This window comes from Babylonia areolata, chromosome 12 (assembly GCF_041734735.1).
Source record: "Babylonia areolata isolate BAREFJ2019XMU chromosome 12, ASM4173473v1, whole genome shotgun sequence".
NCBI lineage: Eukaryota > Metazoa > Mollusca > Gastropoda > Neogastropoda > Buccinidae > Babylonia > Babylonia areolata.
The window spans coordinates 40603271-40620377 of NC_134887.1; the positions used below are offsets into that span (position 1 = coordinate 40603271).

The window sequence follows — 17107 nt, forward strand, 5'->3', positions numbered from 1 at the left end:
AAAACAAACAAAACAGCAGCAGGAGCAGTAATTACAAAGACAACACAAGCAAACACAAACAACACCCATACGTCCACTTTTGCAATTATCTCGATTCCGTTTTGTTGTTGTTTTTTTGTGCTCGACATCAGCATTTGTGCCGAAACAGCTCCTCTGAGACTAAAACAAAAAACCCAAACAACAACAACAACGAAAAGAACTAAAAAAAACAAAAAAAACAAACAAACAAAAAGTCGAACTCTACGAAAAAGAAAAAAACTAGGTCCCAAGTACTCGACAAGCAGCCTCCCAACAAAACAACAACAACAAAACACAACCATCATGGCCATCACAGAGTAGTCCCCCTTCTCCCCTTTACCCCAGTGTGTAGCCCCCTTCTCCCCCCTCCCCATTCGAAAAAAAAAAAAAGAAAAAAAAAAGAAGAAAAAGAAAAGAAAAAAAAAGACCTAACCCTACGACAAACCTCCAAGGTATTCGACAACCTTCACCCCCCACCGCCACCCCTCCTCAACAACAACAACACCAACAACACACACAAACCCCCCCCCCCCCCCCCCCCCCAGCAAATCCACACCACCTTGACCATGGCCATCACAGAGTCCAGCGTGGATAAACTGACCCCTGCCCAGGTGAACAAGGCATCCATCGGCCGCCAGTGCTTCTACCAGATCCAGCTGGTCCGGGAGAAGCAGGAGCGGAAGTACTACCTGCGCTTCCTGCCCGAGGTCATCTTCTTCCTGTACGCGGCGGGCAAGAACCTGGTGGACATCACCCTGAAGCCCTTCATCGTCCGCTCCACCTGCTTGTCCTACTACGTCAACAACACGGCCATCTGCGATGATCTGGCCCGGCACCCGCTGGCTGAGGATCTGGTGAGTCGTGGGGATCTGATCTTGGTTTATTTATTTATTTATAATTTTTTTTTTAGAGAGATTCAAAAACTTTATTACTCAAGGATTTATTTTTCAACATTTTTTTTTTAATTCCCCATCATTCACCCATCCATTCCACAAATCTTACATTCATTCATCAACATCTTTCTCTTTGTTGTTTGTTTCTCTATCTCTCTCTGTCTCTGTTTCCCTGTCTCTTTCTTTCTCTGACTGTCTTTCTCTCTCTGTCCTCTCTCTCTCTCCTCTCTCTCTCTTGTCTGTTTTTCTCTCTCTGTCTCTCTCTTTCTTTCTCTGTCTGTCTCTCTCTGTCCTCTGTCTGTCCTTCTCTCTCTCTTTCTCTCTCTTTCTCTCCCTGTCTGTCTTTCTCTCTCTCTGTCTCTCTCTTTCTTTCTCTGTCTCTCTGTCCTCTGTCTGTCCTTCTCTCTCTCTTTCTCTCTGTCTCTTTCTCTCCCTGTCTGTCTTTCTCTCTCTCTGTCTCTCTCTTTCTCTCTGTCCTCTCTCTGTCTTTCTTTCTCTGTCTGTCCTCTCTCTGTCTGTCTTTCTCTGTCTGTCTGTCTGTCTCCTTTTCTCTCTCTCTGTCTTTCTCTCTCTTTGTTTCCCTCTCTGTCTGTCTCTGTTTCTGTCTGTCTGTCTCTCTCTCTGGGGTTGGGTGGTAGGGGATTTGTCATATTACTTGGGGGTGGGGGGGTGGGGGGGGGCGTGGGAGGGTGAGGGGGGACGTGGGGGGGGGGGATTTCTTCATGAAGTGAGACCAAGTATATTCCAAAGATACAGAAACGAGCGACGTTGTTTCACACGAAGTGGACCCTATAAATTTCCAACAGGTGTGGAAAAGAACGATGTTGTTCCTTTATATTAGTGAACCCAGTGTGATATTCAGATGCAGAAAAGCAGAAAAGAATGTCGTGTTCCTGATGAAGTGAATCCTATATATTCCTACATGTGCACAAGACAACGATGTTGTTTCTTAGGAAGGGAACCCAGTGTAATCTTTCAGGTACATAAACCAGCAGTATTGTTCCTTCATAAAAGGGAACCTTGTACATTCCAAAGGTGCAGAAAAGAACGGCTTTGTTCCTTCGTGAAAATGAACCCAGTATGTTCCAAAGGTTCAAAAACGATCTGTGTTGTTTCTTCCTGAAGGTGATTCCTGTGTCCTACAGAAGCGAACAGCGTTTTTCTTTCAGGAAAGTGAGACCCTGTATTGTATTGTATTGTATTGTATTGTATTGTATTGTATTGTATTTTCATTTTTTGTCACAACAGATTTCTCTGTGTGAGGTTCGGGCTGCTCTCCCCAGGGAGAGCGCGTCGCTACACTGAGAGCGCCACCCACTTTTTTTGTGTGTGCATTTTTCCTGCCTGCAGTTTTATTTGTTTTTTCCCATCGAAGTGGATTTTTCTACAGAATTTTGCCAGAACAACCCTTTTGTTGCCGTGGGTTCTTTTACGTGCGCTAAGTGCATACTGCACACGGGATCTCGGTTTATCGTCTCATCCGAATGACTAGCATCCAGGCCACCACTCAAGGTCTAGTGGAGGAGCCGGGGATAAAATATCGGCGGCTGAGCCGTGATTCGAACCAGCGCGCTCAGCTTCTCTCGCTTCCTAGGCGGATGCGTTACCTCTAGGCCACCACTCCACTCAGGATGGATCTCTCTCTCTCTCTCTCTCTCTCTATATATATATATATATATATATCCCTATCCCTACAGGTGCAGAAGCGGGCGGCGCTGTTCCTGATGATCAACCAGTTCCTGGTCTACGGGCCGGCGGTGCTGCAGGGCATCGTGTGCGGCGAGTGGAGTGACCGCAACGGCCGGAAGCTGCCCATGATGACCCCCAGTCTGGGCATCATCATCGCCGCCCTCTTCTACGTCATCAGCCCCTTCTTCCCCGTGCACGCCATGTGCGTCATCCTGGTGGGGTCCATGTTTCAGGTCAGTCTGGCGATGAGGATGGAGGTGGGGACTTGGTGGTGGCGGGGTTGGGGTGGGGGGTGGGGGTGGGGGTAGGGGGTCTGGGGTGTGGGGGAGTCCTGTGGGGTTGTTGGGTGAGTGAGGTGGTGGTGGTGTAGGGTGGTGGTGGAGGGTTGGTCAGTTTAGTAGGAGGGGAGTGGGGGTTGGGGTGGGTGGGTGTGGTGGGGGAGGGGGGTTGGTCAGTCTGGGAGGAGGGGAGTGGGGGTTGGGGGAGTCCTGTGGTGTTGTGGGGTGGGTGTGGGTGTGGTTGGGGGGGAGGGGGGTTGGTCAGTCTGGGAGGAGGGGAGTGGGGGTTGGGGGAGTCCTGTGGGGTTGTGGGGGTGGGTGTAGATGGGGGGGAGTGGTGGGGAGACACGATGTATCAGCAACTAACGAGTGAAATGTAAAAATTAATGTGTGTGTAAGTGATGTGTGTGTGTGTGTGTGTGTGTGTGTGTGTTAAGCAGTAGTAGTAGGAGGAGGAGGAAGAGCAGGAGTATGAGAAGTAGGAGTAGAAGTAGAAGTAGGAGAGAGAGAGAGAGAGAGAGAGAGAGAGAACGAACGAACGAACGAACGAACGAAGTTTTTTATTGAGGGAAGTGGAATAAGCATACATGTGTTTTTTTTCATCCAGCCCTCAGGGCAAATGGAAATTGAATATGAATCAAAACATCCACAAAGTAGCAAAGAGATGAAGAAATAAAGACATGACATTCACATTCACATTTAAACATGCACATCTACATAATAAACATGTACATTTACATAATCATGATACAAACATCATCATGTCATGAAGGAAAAAGATCAAACCATCCCCTCTTTAAAAAAAAACAACAAAAAACAAACAAACAAACAAACAAAAACAACAACAAAAAAACAGCCCCTCTCAAGCCTCCCCCCCCCTGCCCCCCCCCCCCCCCCCCCCCCCCCCAAAAAAAAAAAATTCAGGACACTGATTGTGGTTGTATATCATTAAGTAGTGCGATAGCGGTTAGACATACAATTAAACTATATATGCGTATTCAATAAGATAAAGTCAAGTTAAGTATGATTGTTGACATATTTGTCCATAAGGTGTGTATGGTAATGTTTTTTGAATTCTTGAATGCTTTTCTGAACATTAAGATTGGATGAAATATTGTTCCATAAACAGCCTCCTGAATAAATGAGACTGGATTTAAACAGATCTACTCTTGGAATGGGGATCTTAATCTTGTTGGTCTGGCGGACTAGCGTGGTGGGAAATCTATCTCTCAAAGATGGAGCATAATTTGACATGATTTTAAAAATAAAAACTGCTTTGTTGTATTCAAGTTTAAGCTTTAGGGGAAGAATATCTAAATGTCTGTAGTCGTCAGCAGTCAGTGATGAAGATTTCAGAAGGATTAATTTAAGAGCTCGTCTATGCAGACTTAGTAAAGGTTTTAGTATATTATCGCTAGCTGAATCCCAGAGTGTTGACGCATAGTTAATATGTGATTCAATATAAGCAAAAAAGAATAATTTTCTACAATGCAAATCAAGAAAATGTTTAATTCTGGAAAGCTGATAAATCTTTTTGGATAGGGTTTTGCATAATGACATAATATGACTGGACCAAGATAAGTTGTTATCAATGGTGACTCCAAGAATTTTATGATTATCAACTTCTTCTATTGGATGACCATTAATGGAAAAGGGTGGAAGGTTGTGTGAAAAATTTTGGCGTTTCTGTCTGGTGGTGAGTATGAGACATTTCGTTTTTTTTGGATGGAGACGCATGTGATTTAAATTGGACCATCTAACTATATCATTAATGCTTTGTTGCAGAGCATAGTACACTTTGTCTATTGTAGTGTGATTTGTATGTATTGTTGTATCGTCTGCAAACATCTCACATAATGCATTAATAAATAGAGGCAAATCATTTATATAAACAGAAAACAATATTGGACCAAGAATTGAACCTTGAGGAACTCCGTAATAGATAGACTGTAAAGAGGATTGAGATTCATTCATAGATACAATTTGTCTTCTGTCTGATAGAAATGAAGATATGAGGTCAAGTGTATTTCCAGAAAAGCCATATAATTTTAGTTTTTTCAAAAGAAGAGTGTGGTCTATCACATCGAATGCCTTCATAAAATCCACCATGAGAACACCAGTAATTTCATTATTGTTTATATTTGTGAGCCATTGTTCGACTAAGTTAGTGAGTGCTGTATGACAGGAGTGCTTGGACCTGAAACCAGACTGATTTGGATGAAATAATTTGTAGTGATTGAAATGATTAAGGATATGTTTGTTAATGTGTTTTTCTAAAGGTTTTGACAATATTGATAAGATTGAAATTGGTCTGTAATTGGAAGGGTCTGTACGGTCTCCTGACTTAAAAATGGGTACTACTTTCGCGACTTTAAAAGATTTAGGAATGATCTTTTTTGTGATACATTGGTTATAGACATAAGTAAGTGTTTCGGCAATTATAGGAGCAGAGAGTTTTAATATCTTTCCATCTATACCATCAATACCTTTCGAACCTGTTTGCTTCAAGTGGGAAAGAGCATAGTAAACTTCATGTACATCCATAAGAGGGATATCAAGGTGTGATGAAATATTTTTAGTGTTACAAAAGGTTTCGAGAATATCAAGTGAATTAAGTGACATGTTTGTTCCTACTGTTGAGTTAGCTACATTACAAAAATGTGTATTTAGGTTATCTGCTGATATGTCGTTAGTTGTTGTGGATTGCGTGATATTATGTTTATTATTTAACTGATTTATGGCTTTCCAAATCAATTTATTATTGGATTTTGTGGAAATAAGTTCTTGAAAATAATTCTTTTTTTCTGAACGTTTCAAAGCATTTACAAGATTACGTTGTTTTCTGAATTCATCTTTCTTACCTTCTGAGAGAGACGAGTCTCTTTCCTTAATCTTATCATCAATGGTTTTAGTCATCCACGGCTGTTTAGGATAGCTTTTGACACGTTTTTTTATGAATGGAGCATGTTTATCATATACATTAAGAAAATTGTGATACCAAACCTCCAGTGCTTCTTCAGGATTAGAGAACTGATAAACAGCTGACATATTGGAATGTATCAAGTTCTGTAGAAATAAATCCTTATCAAATTGTCTAAAATCTCTATGGCAAACGGTTTTATGTCTATTTGCAGGAATTTTTACACCTCGTTTGGACCATGTGAAACATATAGGGGAATGGTCACTGCAGCCAAACGTTGGGGAACATACTTCTGTTATGGAGTTTGTAGATGAAGCGTATATATGATCTATAAGTGTTTTTGACGTTGCAGTAACTCTCGTAGGTATGTCAATTAACTGCGTTAGGTGAAATGATTCATAAAGTTTTGTCCAGTGTTTGTTTGATTTGAGTAAGTCAATATTAAAGTCACCTAATAGTATTATTTCACTTGAAGACAAAGAAGCTTCTTCCATCATCAACATAAACTTGTCTATCCAATCTACATGTTCAGCTGGATTTCTATAGATAAAGCCGAGAAGGATAGGTTTTGATTTCTTAAAGCGTATTTCGATCCATACAGATTCAACTTGATAATTTTCGAGTGATTCAATTCGTTTAAAGTTAATGTTTTGTTGAACATATACTACAAGGCCTGTTTCTCTAGAACATTTCGGATCATTACGAATAATACAATAGCCTGGTAGTAGTAAATCAGAGTCTTGTATATGGTCTGTTAGTCTTGATTCAGCAAATCCGAATATGTGAAACTGTTTTCCGGAGTTTGAAAGGACATGGGATACATCAGCTAGTTTGTTGATGATATGATTAATATTCAGAAAACCTACTTTAAAACCATCGGATATTGGCCAAGTGTTGAGTGTTTTAGTCATGGAACAGAAAAAGTGAATACAACAGTATCAAAGATGACTATTAATGTTATGATACAATGGTACAATGGAAAGGAGAAAAAAAAGACACAAGAAGTACCAAAGGGCACCTCCAAAAGTACACAGTGTGCAATATACTTAACCACTGATTAAACAACCTATCAAATAACAAGTCACATAAAATATAGTCGAATACACCAAGTAATTAGGTCATTATATATCCAAGTTTACACCGTCATCAAATAAGAAGTCACATAGAATACAATTCAAATATAGCAAGTAATAAGGTCAATAATATTTACTGCGTCCGCACAACTCACGTAATTTGCGCTGAATATAGTTTTGGTCCGGCAAACTATGACAACCTCATGTGCATTTCGAGATCACGAGTGTGTCCGCAACACACACACACACACACACACACGCATGAACGTTCACGAGAATGTGCACTTACCACACCCACGCACTTGCCGCACGAGCGTGTGAACATTCGCAGAACTATACATATCACACGCATGATTCACATAACTGTACATGTACATTTGTATACCGGAATGCTATTAATATATAAATATATGAATATATTATATGTATATATGAATTTATATTTTAGTATAACAACACCCAGTTAGACAGATGATATTGATGAGAAATCAAATCAATCTATGTTGTTTATAGCCCTGCCGACCACTAAGGTCATAATCATCAGGGCTATGTTGATGAGAAAACTCACACAGGTGTACCATAATAGTGGGGGTGGAAGTGTTGTTGGAATGACAATATTTTTGATGCCATTTTAAATAGTTCGTCAGTGTATGTGTCATAATTCACAGGCATTGCAGGATTTCCCGTTTCTTGTCTCTGGGAAATGTTTGGACGGATATTAGCTGCATGGTTACTGTTGTATGAGGTGGTGATATTTTGATTTGGGTGATTGTAATATTGAAACTGATGAGGGTGTTTGGGAGGCATGGAAAACGGGGGTTCATCTCTTTGTGATTTTGGAATGAGAGGTGGAAAATGGTAAGATGATTGCATGGGTGGGGGTGCATGTTCTGATATCTGACCAACAGGACGACGCTCTTGGTTTTGTTTGAATGGTAAGGAGTTGTAATATTCCCTAGAATTTGGTACTCTCTGGGGGTAGGACGGGGGTGAGACAAGTGGAAACGAATTCAGAGGAGAGTCTGATCTGCTATTGGTATATGTTTTTATGGGACCTTTGGTTTCTCTGTGGGATCCTCTTCGCCACAGGGTTTTGAGATTTTCAGCAAGTCTTGCTGTTCCTCTGGTATTCGTGTGCTTTATACTGCTGTACAGACCTGTGTCTGATGCGAAAGGAAGAAAATTATCAATAAAAGCAATATTGTGGTTTTTACATATTTCTTTTAGATTTAGGTTTGAGGGCGTTATGACATTATTAAAATGATGATTCCCTCTGGCAGGCAAAATGGAGCTGAAAGCTACACGTGCGTAGGGGAAGGTTTTAGAACATAGAATAAAAAGTTCATTCCATGTTTCTGGGGATACTGGACCTGCGGGACAAGAGTTGACACCAACATGGATGATCACATCCTTTATGTTGGGTGAGACTGGTACGGAAGAAAGCCAGTGATGAAGGTCATCAATAGACATTCCTGGAACACAAAGTTTAAACATGCTTTCTCCACGAGGGGCCAGTCTCTTGGGGTTAATGAAGCGTATGACCGAGTCCCCAAGAAGCAGCATTGTTGCCTTTTCAGGAACAGTCATACGGTCCAAAACATCTCTGGTAGAGGGGTTTGAAACATTTTCTGATAGGTTCTTCTGTTTGTTTGTTAATATTTGTTTTGATTGTTGGGACTCTGTGAAATGAATTTGTTCTTTGTCATTATCATTGATATCATCGAGAACAGCAAAGGAATTGAAAGTAGAAATGTCTTCGTGGATCGTGATATTGTCATGGGGTAAACAGTCTGCATTATTTGCTGGATTTCCTTTCTGACCATCATTGACAGAACGATCACTGTGTGACTGTTTATCTGTGTTGATGGGTTTTGCGTCACCATTTGGTGTTTCGGTTCCTGAACCTTGAGTAAAGAGAATGTGATTTTCAGTTTGAATTTCAGCATCAGTTTGGGAAGTAACATTTTTATGTTGACATACATGGTCAGTTGGGGTCTGAGTATCAACTGTTGCTTGATTGACTGGATTGTATTTCTTTCTGTTCAGTTCTGATTGGAGAGAACCCAACTGGGATTTAACTGAATGATTTTCTTTGATGAGTTCTTTGTTTTTGTTTTCAAGATTTGAAACAACTGATTTTAATTTTTCAATTTCTGTATTGAGCACATCAACTTTTTTTGAAATACAAACACGGAGTTCATTTTTCACAACAGTCATTGCATCATTGATCAAACAAGTAACTGTGTTTTGAGTTAAATCCTCACTTGGAGTAAGAGAGTTCACTGTTTTTTCTAATTGTAACATTCTCCTTTTTAATTCCGGTAGTGGACTGGGAGCAACGCGGGCGTGTGACGAGTGGCACAGAGAACGTCGAACTTGACTCCTGGTTCTTTTCCCAACAGGGGTGGTCTTTTTGGGGGGAGTTTGGTCACTCAGTTCAGAACGGTGGGTGGGGGCCACAGGTGGGGTTGGGGGGAGGATAACGACATTGTCTTGTGTTTTTGAAGTAGGATTGATCAAGAGTTGGGACTGTTGGGGTGATGAAGGGAAACCTTTGTCTGTAGAGGAAACATTTTCCATGGTCATTACAGTCAAGTCCGTCACAGGAGGTGACAAATGAGGAAGGCCGGAGAAAGAACTTATGAATGACAGTGGTGTGCATAAAAGTGAGTTTGACAATTCATAAACATTATGGTCCCTTAGAAAACCAAGCACAAGTGTTTTTAAAATTTCACATTCTTCTTTATCCCAAGATGGACAGTTCATTCCTTGACAAAGTAAAGTTCCACCAGAGCCATGTGTAAAATAAAATGTTATTGTTATACATTTTGTCGATTTATGGAAAACACGAAGAACAGACTTAGAAATAGTTGGTGACGGAGGTACAGTAGTAAGAATCGATGATGGAGTTAGAATAGTCCCGTTGTTGTCGTAGTCATTGCATTGAACAGTTATTTCGTCCTCTTGGATTGCACAGTACCGGTAAAAGAGACAATTTCTCCAAACAGCCAGTTCATCTTTGTCACACGTAAAACGTTTCTGGATGTAATCTCTTGTAGGTTTGAGTTTGATATCACATGAGTCAGTATCGGTGTCTGCCATGTGTATGAATTAAAACACAACACAGTACTTACAGTCACACATGCTGGTGAAGTCTGTCACAGTGCCGGACCTCGTCGGGTGTTTAGAAACACATTAATCACTATGACTTTATCACAACATATAAATCCACTGAAAACACATAAATCCACTGAAAGCACGTAAATCCACTGAAGGCAAGGACTCCTACAGATCACCGCCACTGATCATACACGAAGGGAGCATTACTTGCTTCAGATTTTAAATGCTTCCACTAGACACAGACACAGACTCAGGCACAGACACAGACACAGACTCAGGCTCAGGCACAGACACAGACACAGACACAGGTGAGTTGTGTTTTATGGTCACCATAACACGAATCACAGTGTTCACACAGTCAGGAATACAGAAAGCTGTGATTTCTTGAGTTGAAGAAAAGTTTCCACCTTCAAACTTAGACAGATATATTCCACATACATCCACAAACATGAATTGAGCAGTTATAACTCAGTGATTCAGACGTGATCTTAGAGATTCACAAAAAATAAGCTGAATCACAGCAGCAATGAGAACAGCCTCCATCTTGATCCAAGGGAGATCACCAGAGGCCAGAGAGAGAGAGAGAGAGAGAGAGAGAGAGAGAGAGAGAGAGAGAGCTGTGAGCTGTGTGTTCAATTGGCTTTTGTTGTTGTTCTTCTTCAAAGTTTTCTTTGCAGTAAAAAAGAAAAAGAAAAAAAAAAGAGTTAACAATTCATCTCTTAGAGAGAGAGAGAGAGAGAGAGAGAGAGAGAGAGAGAGAGAGAGAGAGAGAGACTGACAGACAGACAGACAGACAGACAGATAAAGACAAAGAGACACCGTTTTTTCCTTCTCTCTCTTCACCAACAACAGGGCTTCTTCGGCAAGACAGCGGTGTTCACGATGGCCCTGTACAGCTACGTGTCGGAGACGACCCTGGAGAAGAGGCGCACGGCCAAGTTCACCTCGCTGCTGGCCTTCAAGTACCTGGGCTGCTTCACGGGGGCGCTCTTCTCGGGCCTCATCATCCAGGCCACCGACATCCCATGCGCCTTCAGCACGGGCGTCGTCGTTCACAGCCTGTGCGTCATCACCATCTACTGCTACGTGCGCGACGACGTCTTGTCCCGCGAGAAGAAGTACCGCCTGCACCAGAAGCACGAGGGAGGAGGGAGTGGAGGGGGGGCGAGGACGTGCATGGACGTGTTCATGGGGTCCGGGGTGGTGCTGTGGAGGAGGAGGCTGGGCAGGGGTCGCACCGCCGTGGCCTGCATCTTCCTCATCTCGCTCTTCTACCAGTCGTGTCAGACGGGCCACCAGGAGAACCTCGTGCTGCTCGTGAACCGTGCCCCGCTCAGCTGGCCGCCGTCCTTGTACAGCTACCTGGTGAGCTTCAGCGACCTGACCACGGGGCTCAGCCTCATCGTGATCGCCCCCGTGCTCATGAACTGCTGCGAGGCGCGCGACACGCTCGTGCTGGGCGTCGCGCTCGTCTGCATCTTCCTCCGCGGGCTGGGTGTCGGCCTGGCCGTGCACACGTGGATGGTTTTCGCCGCCGTCGGGGTGGGCGCCTTCGGAGGCATCGCCAACTCCGTGCTCAAGTCGCTGGCGTCCAAGTGCGTGGATCTGGAGGAACAAGGGCAGACGTTCGCGCTGTTCGCTGGCACGGAGACCCTGGCCAAGATCCTGGGCAGCGTGGTCTATACGTTCGTGTACTCCATCACCTGCGACATATTCCCCGGGTTCCTGTTCCTGCTGATGGCGGCCATCTCGGCCTGCCTGATCCCGCTGGTGATGGTGGTGCACCAGTGCCGGCCCCGCCGTCGCATGAGTCAGGTGGAGTCCTTCAGCGAGGAGATTGAAGAGACGTGAGGGTGAAGGGAAGAGATAGAAGAGACGTGAGGGTGAAGGGAAGAGATAGAAGAGACGTGAGGGTGAAGGGAAGAGATTGAAGAGACGTGAGGGTGAAGGGAAGAGATTGAAGAGACGTGAGGGTGAAGGGAAGAGATTGAAGAGACGTGAGGGTGAAGGGAAGAGATTGAAGAGACGTGAGGGTGAAGGGAAGAGATTGAAGAGACGTGAGGGTGAAGGGAAGAGATTGAAGAGACGTGAGGGTGAAGGGAAGAGATAGAAGAGACGTGAGGAGGAACAGTGGGATGGAGTGAAGAGATAGAAGAGACGTGAGGGTGAAGGGAAGAGACAGAAGAGACGTGAGGAGGAACAGTGGGATGGAGTGAAGAGATAGAAGAGACGTGAGGAGGAACAGTGGGATGGAGTGAAGAGATAGAAGAGACGTGAGGAGGAACAGTTGGATGGAGTGAAGAGATAAAAGAGACGTGTAGAGAAACAGTGGGATGGAGTGAAGAGATAGAAGAGACGTGAGGAGGAACAGTGGGATGGAGTGAAGAGATAGAAGAGACGTGAGGAGGAACAGTGGGATGGAGTGAAGAGATAGAAGAGACGTGAGGAGGAACAGTGGGATGGAGTGAAGAGACAGAAGAGACGTGAGGAGGAACAGTGGGATGGAGTGAAGAGACAGAAGAGACGTGAGGAGGAACAGTGGGATGGAGTGAAGAGATAGAAGAGACGTGTAGAGGAACAGTGGGATGGAGTGAAGAGATAGAAGAGACGTGAGGAGGAACAGTGGGATGGAGTGAAGAGAGAGAAGAGACGTGAGGAGGAACAGTGGGATGGAGAGAAGAGAGAGAAGAGACGTGAGGAGGAACAGTGGGATGGAGTGAAGAGACAGAAGAGACGTGAGGAGGAACAGTGGGATGGAGTGAAGAGATATAGCAAGAAGGGATGTGAGGATGGAGTGAAGAGTTGTGAAAATCAACAGTGGGATAGAGTGAAGAGATAGAAAAAGCAAAGTACGGATGAAATTAAAAGATGTGAAAAGGAACAGTGGGGTGGATTGAAGAGACTGAAAAGACGTGATGATGAAGTGAAGAGACAGACGGTACATCAGGATGAAGTGAAGAGACAGTAGAGAGACGTCAGGATGAAGTGAAGACACGTCAGGATGAAGTGAAGACACGTCAGGATGAAGTGAAGAGACAGAAGACACGTCAGGATGAAGTGAAGACACGTCAGGATGAAGTGAAGACACGTCAGGATGAAGTGAAGAGACAGAAGACACGTCAGGATGAAGTGAAGACACGTCAGGATGAAGTGAAGAGACGTCAGGATGAAGTGAAGAGACAGAAGACACGTCAGGATGAAGTGAAGACACGTCAGGATGAAGTGAAGAGACAGAAGAGACGTCAGGATGAAGTGAAGAGACAGAAGACACGTCAGGATGAAGTGAAGACACGTCAGGATGAAGTGAAGAGACAGAAGACACGTCAGGATGAAGTGAAGAGACGTCAGGATGAAGTGAAGAGACAGAAGACACGTCAGGATGAAGTGAAGAGACAGAAGACACGTCAGGATGAAGTGAAGACACGTCAGGATGAAGTGAAGAGACAGAAGACACGTCAGGATGAAGTGAAGACACGTCAGGATGAAGTGAAGAGACAGAAGAGACGTCAGGATGAAGTGAAGAGACAGAAGACACGTCAGGATGAAGTGAAGACACGTCAGGATGAAGTGAAGAGACAGAAGACACGTCAGGATGAAGTGAAGAGACAGAAGACACGTCAGGATGAAGTGAAGACACGTCAGGATGAAGTGAAGAGACAGAAGACACGTCAGGATGAAGTGAAGACACGTCAGAATGAAGTGAAGAGACAGGAGACACGTCAGGATGAAGTGAAGACACGTCAGGATGAAGTGAAGAGACATCAGGACGAAGTGAAGAGACAGAAGACACGTCAGGATGAAGTGAAGACACGTCAGGATGAAGTGAAGACACGTCAGGATGAAGTGAAGAGACAGAAGACACGTCAGGATGAAGTGAAGACACGTCAGGATGAAGTGAAGAGACAGAAGAGACGTCAGGATGAAGTGAAGACACGTCAGGATGAAGTGAAGAGACGTCAGGACGAAGTGAAGAGACAGAAGACACGTCAGGACGAAGTGAAGACACGTCAGGACGAAGTGAAGAAACAGGAGACACGTCAGGATGAAGTGAAGACACGTCAGGACGAAGTGAAGACATGTCAGGATGAAGTGAAGCGACAGAAGACACGTCAGGACGAAGTGAAGACACGTCAGGACGAAGTGAAGAGACAGGAGACACGTCAGGATGAAATGAAGACACGTCAGGATGAAGTGAAGACACGTCAGGATGAAGTGAAGAGACAGAAGACACGTCAGGTCGAAGTGAAGACACGTCAGGATGAAGTGAAGAGACAGAAGACACGTCAGGATGAAGTGAAGAGACAGAAGACACGTCAGGACGAAGTGAAGACACGTCAGGATGAAGTGAAGAGACAGAAGACACGTCAGGATGAAGTGAAGAGACAGAAGAGACGTCAGGATGAAGTGAAGACACGTCAGGATGAAGTGAAGAGACAGAAGACACGTCAGGACGAAGTGAAGAGACAGAAGAGACGTCAGGATGAAGTGAAGACACGTCAGGATGAAGTGAAGAGACAGAAGACACGTCAGGATGAAGTGAAGACACGTCAGGATGAAGTGAAGAGACAGAAGACACGTCAGGATGAAGTGAAGAGACGTCAGGATGAAGTGAAGAGACAGAAGACACGTCAGGATGAAGTGAAGACTCGTGTGCCAGATACAAGAGCACATTCAGTAATTTTTTTTTAACGCGTGCTATATACATACAGAAACCCACCACCAAACAAACAAACACAAGAAAGCAAACAAGCAAACAAACAAACATAAAAAATAAACCCATGACAGTGATGCTGTGTGTATGGACAAACTGTACGATCACCTTCCCGCAAACCTGATATGTTTTTCTGTCTTTCCATTTCTTCTCATGCCTACACCCTTTTACCTATGGTGTCATCAGCACCCCCCCCCCCCCCCCCCCCCCCCCAAGGTCCATTCTATCCACAGACTCTTTACCTCCCCCCCCGTCTCCACCCCTCCCCGGGGATTGGGTGGAAGAACAAACCATCTGAGAAATCATCGTGAAGGAAGGGATACAACTCCTTTAATCAGTCTGAGACAAGGGATACAACCCCTGTAATCTTAAACTGATGCGTTTTCTTCGACGAATTGGCGGGGGAAAAAAAAAAAGATTGGTGGCGTTGTAGGGGGGGGGGGCGTAATTCGGTCTCTATGCATCATTGACATACTATGGAAACTTGCTGTACTTACACACAATACACGCGCGCGCGTGTCTGTGTGTGTGTGCGCCGCATACGCTTGTTCGTGAATGGTGTACTTAGTGCGCGCATGTTTATATATGCATACTGCTTTTTTTATGAACGCTTCGAGCTACTGTAAATTCTTGTCAATATCATCATTATCATCATCATCACCATTCTTCTTCTTATTAATATTGTTATCATTATTATTCTATAATTATCATTACTCATTACATATTATTATTATTATTATTATTATTATTATTATTATTATTATTATTATTATTATTATTATTTTATTCTTATTATTGTTATTATATTTATTATCATTACTCATTATTTATTACTGTTATCATTATTATCATCATTACTAATATCATTATTGTTGTTGCTGTCATTACTGTTGTTTTTTCTTGAAGTTGTTGTTGTTGCTGTTACAACATCAAGAACAACAACAATAACAACATCAACTACTACTACTACTACCACTTTATTATTGACATCATCATTATCTTCATCTTCAATGTCATTATCATTATTACCACGCGCGCGCGCGCGCGCGCGTGTGTGTGTGTGTGTGTGTGTGTTTCTGAGCATGAGGCAATAGTGGATCAAAATTAGTCGATCAAAAATAAGAAATAATAATGGTAATTGCTGTTGTTGTAGAAGTAATAGCAGTAGTAGTAGTAGTAGTAGTAGTAGTAGTAGTAGTAGTAGTAGCAACAGCAGCAGTAGTATCGATAATAATTGTAGTAGCAGTTGTTGCTGCTGTAGTCGTGGTAGTAACCGTATTTTCACATTGTGTGATATTAGATTGTTTATTTGTTTGTTTGTTTGTGTGTGTGTTTGTGTGTGTGTGTGTGTGTGTGTGTGTGTGTGTGTGTGTGTGTGTGTGTGTGTGTGTGTGTGTGTGTGTGTGTGTTAAGGGGGGGGGGAGAGGTGAGGGTGGGTGGGGGTGAGTGGTCGTGTACACATGTGTGTGTTCGGTAGGTTGGGAAAGATGAGAGAGAGAGAGACAGAGAGAAGAGAGAGACAGATATCGACAGAAGAGAGAGACAGATATCGACAGAAGAGAGAGAGAGAGAGAGAGAGAGAGAGAGAGAGAGAGAGAGAGAGAGAGAGAGATCGACGGAAGAGAGACAGAGAGATAGAGGAAGAGAGAGAGAGAGAGAGAGAGAGAGAGAGAGAGAGAGAGAGAGAGAGAGAGAGAGAGATTTTCCCCAGTTTCCACGTCTTTCATTTTTGCAGAAGTTTTCTGTTCATTTGTAAGGGAGCTAACTTCCTTCCATCCAGTTCCCCCCCCCCCTCCCCACCCTCTCTGCAAGGGGACTGCCACGAAGTTAACTAACCCCTGTCGTTATATCATCACCATTTCAACGCCAAAGCATATCAAGCATTGTGACGCCTTTTTTATCATCCCCGATTAGTTGCTGAACAGTGCATTTTCAGGTTGTTCTTTCAGTGTTTTGCTGAACTGATGACAGTGCATTTCAGATTGTACTTTCAGTATTTTGCTGAACTGATGACAGTGCATTTCAGATTGTACTTTCAGTATTTTGCTGAACTGATGACAGTGCATTTCAGATTGTACTTTCGGTATTTTGCTGAACTGATGACAGTGCATTTTAGATTGTACTTTCAGTGTTTTGCTGAACTGATGACAGTGCATTTCAGATTGTTCTTTCAGTATTTTGCTGAACTGATGACAATGCATTTCAGATTGTTCTTTCAGTATTTTGCTGAAACTGATGACAGTGCATTTCACATTGAACTTTCGGTATTTTGCTGAACTGATGACAGTGCATTTCAGATTGTTCTTTCAGTGTTTTGCTGAACTGATGACAATGCATTTCAGATTGTTCTTTCAGTATTTTGCTGAAACTGATGACAGTGCATTTCACATTGAACTTTTAGTAAT

The 17107-nt window shown here is 43.3% G+C and overlaps 1 protein-coding gene across 1 annotated transcript; it reads left to right on the forward strand.

The window, feature by feature from the left end:
- Positions 1-563: 563 nt before the first annotated feature.
- LOC143288204 (lysosomal proton-coupled steroid conjugate and bile acid symporter SLC46A3-like) lies at positions 564-11976 on the forward strand. Its single transcript, XM_076596532.1, has 3 exons — positions 564-872; positions 2609-2833; positions 10844-11976. The coding sequence occupies exons 1-3, from the start codon at positions 585-587 to the stop codon at positions 11840-11842; spliced, it is 1512 nt and encodes a 503-aa protein (XP_076452647.1). The 5' UTR covers positions 564-584; the 3' UTR covers positions 11843-11976.
- Positions 11977-17107: the final 5131 nt, after the last annotated feature.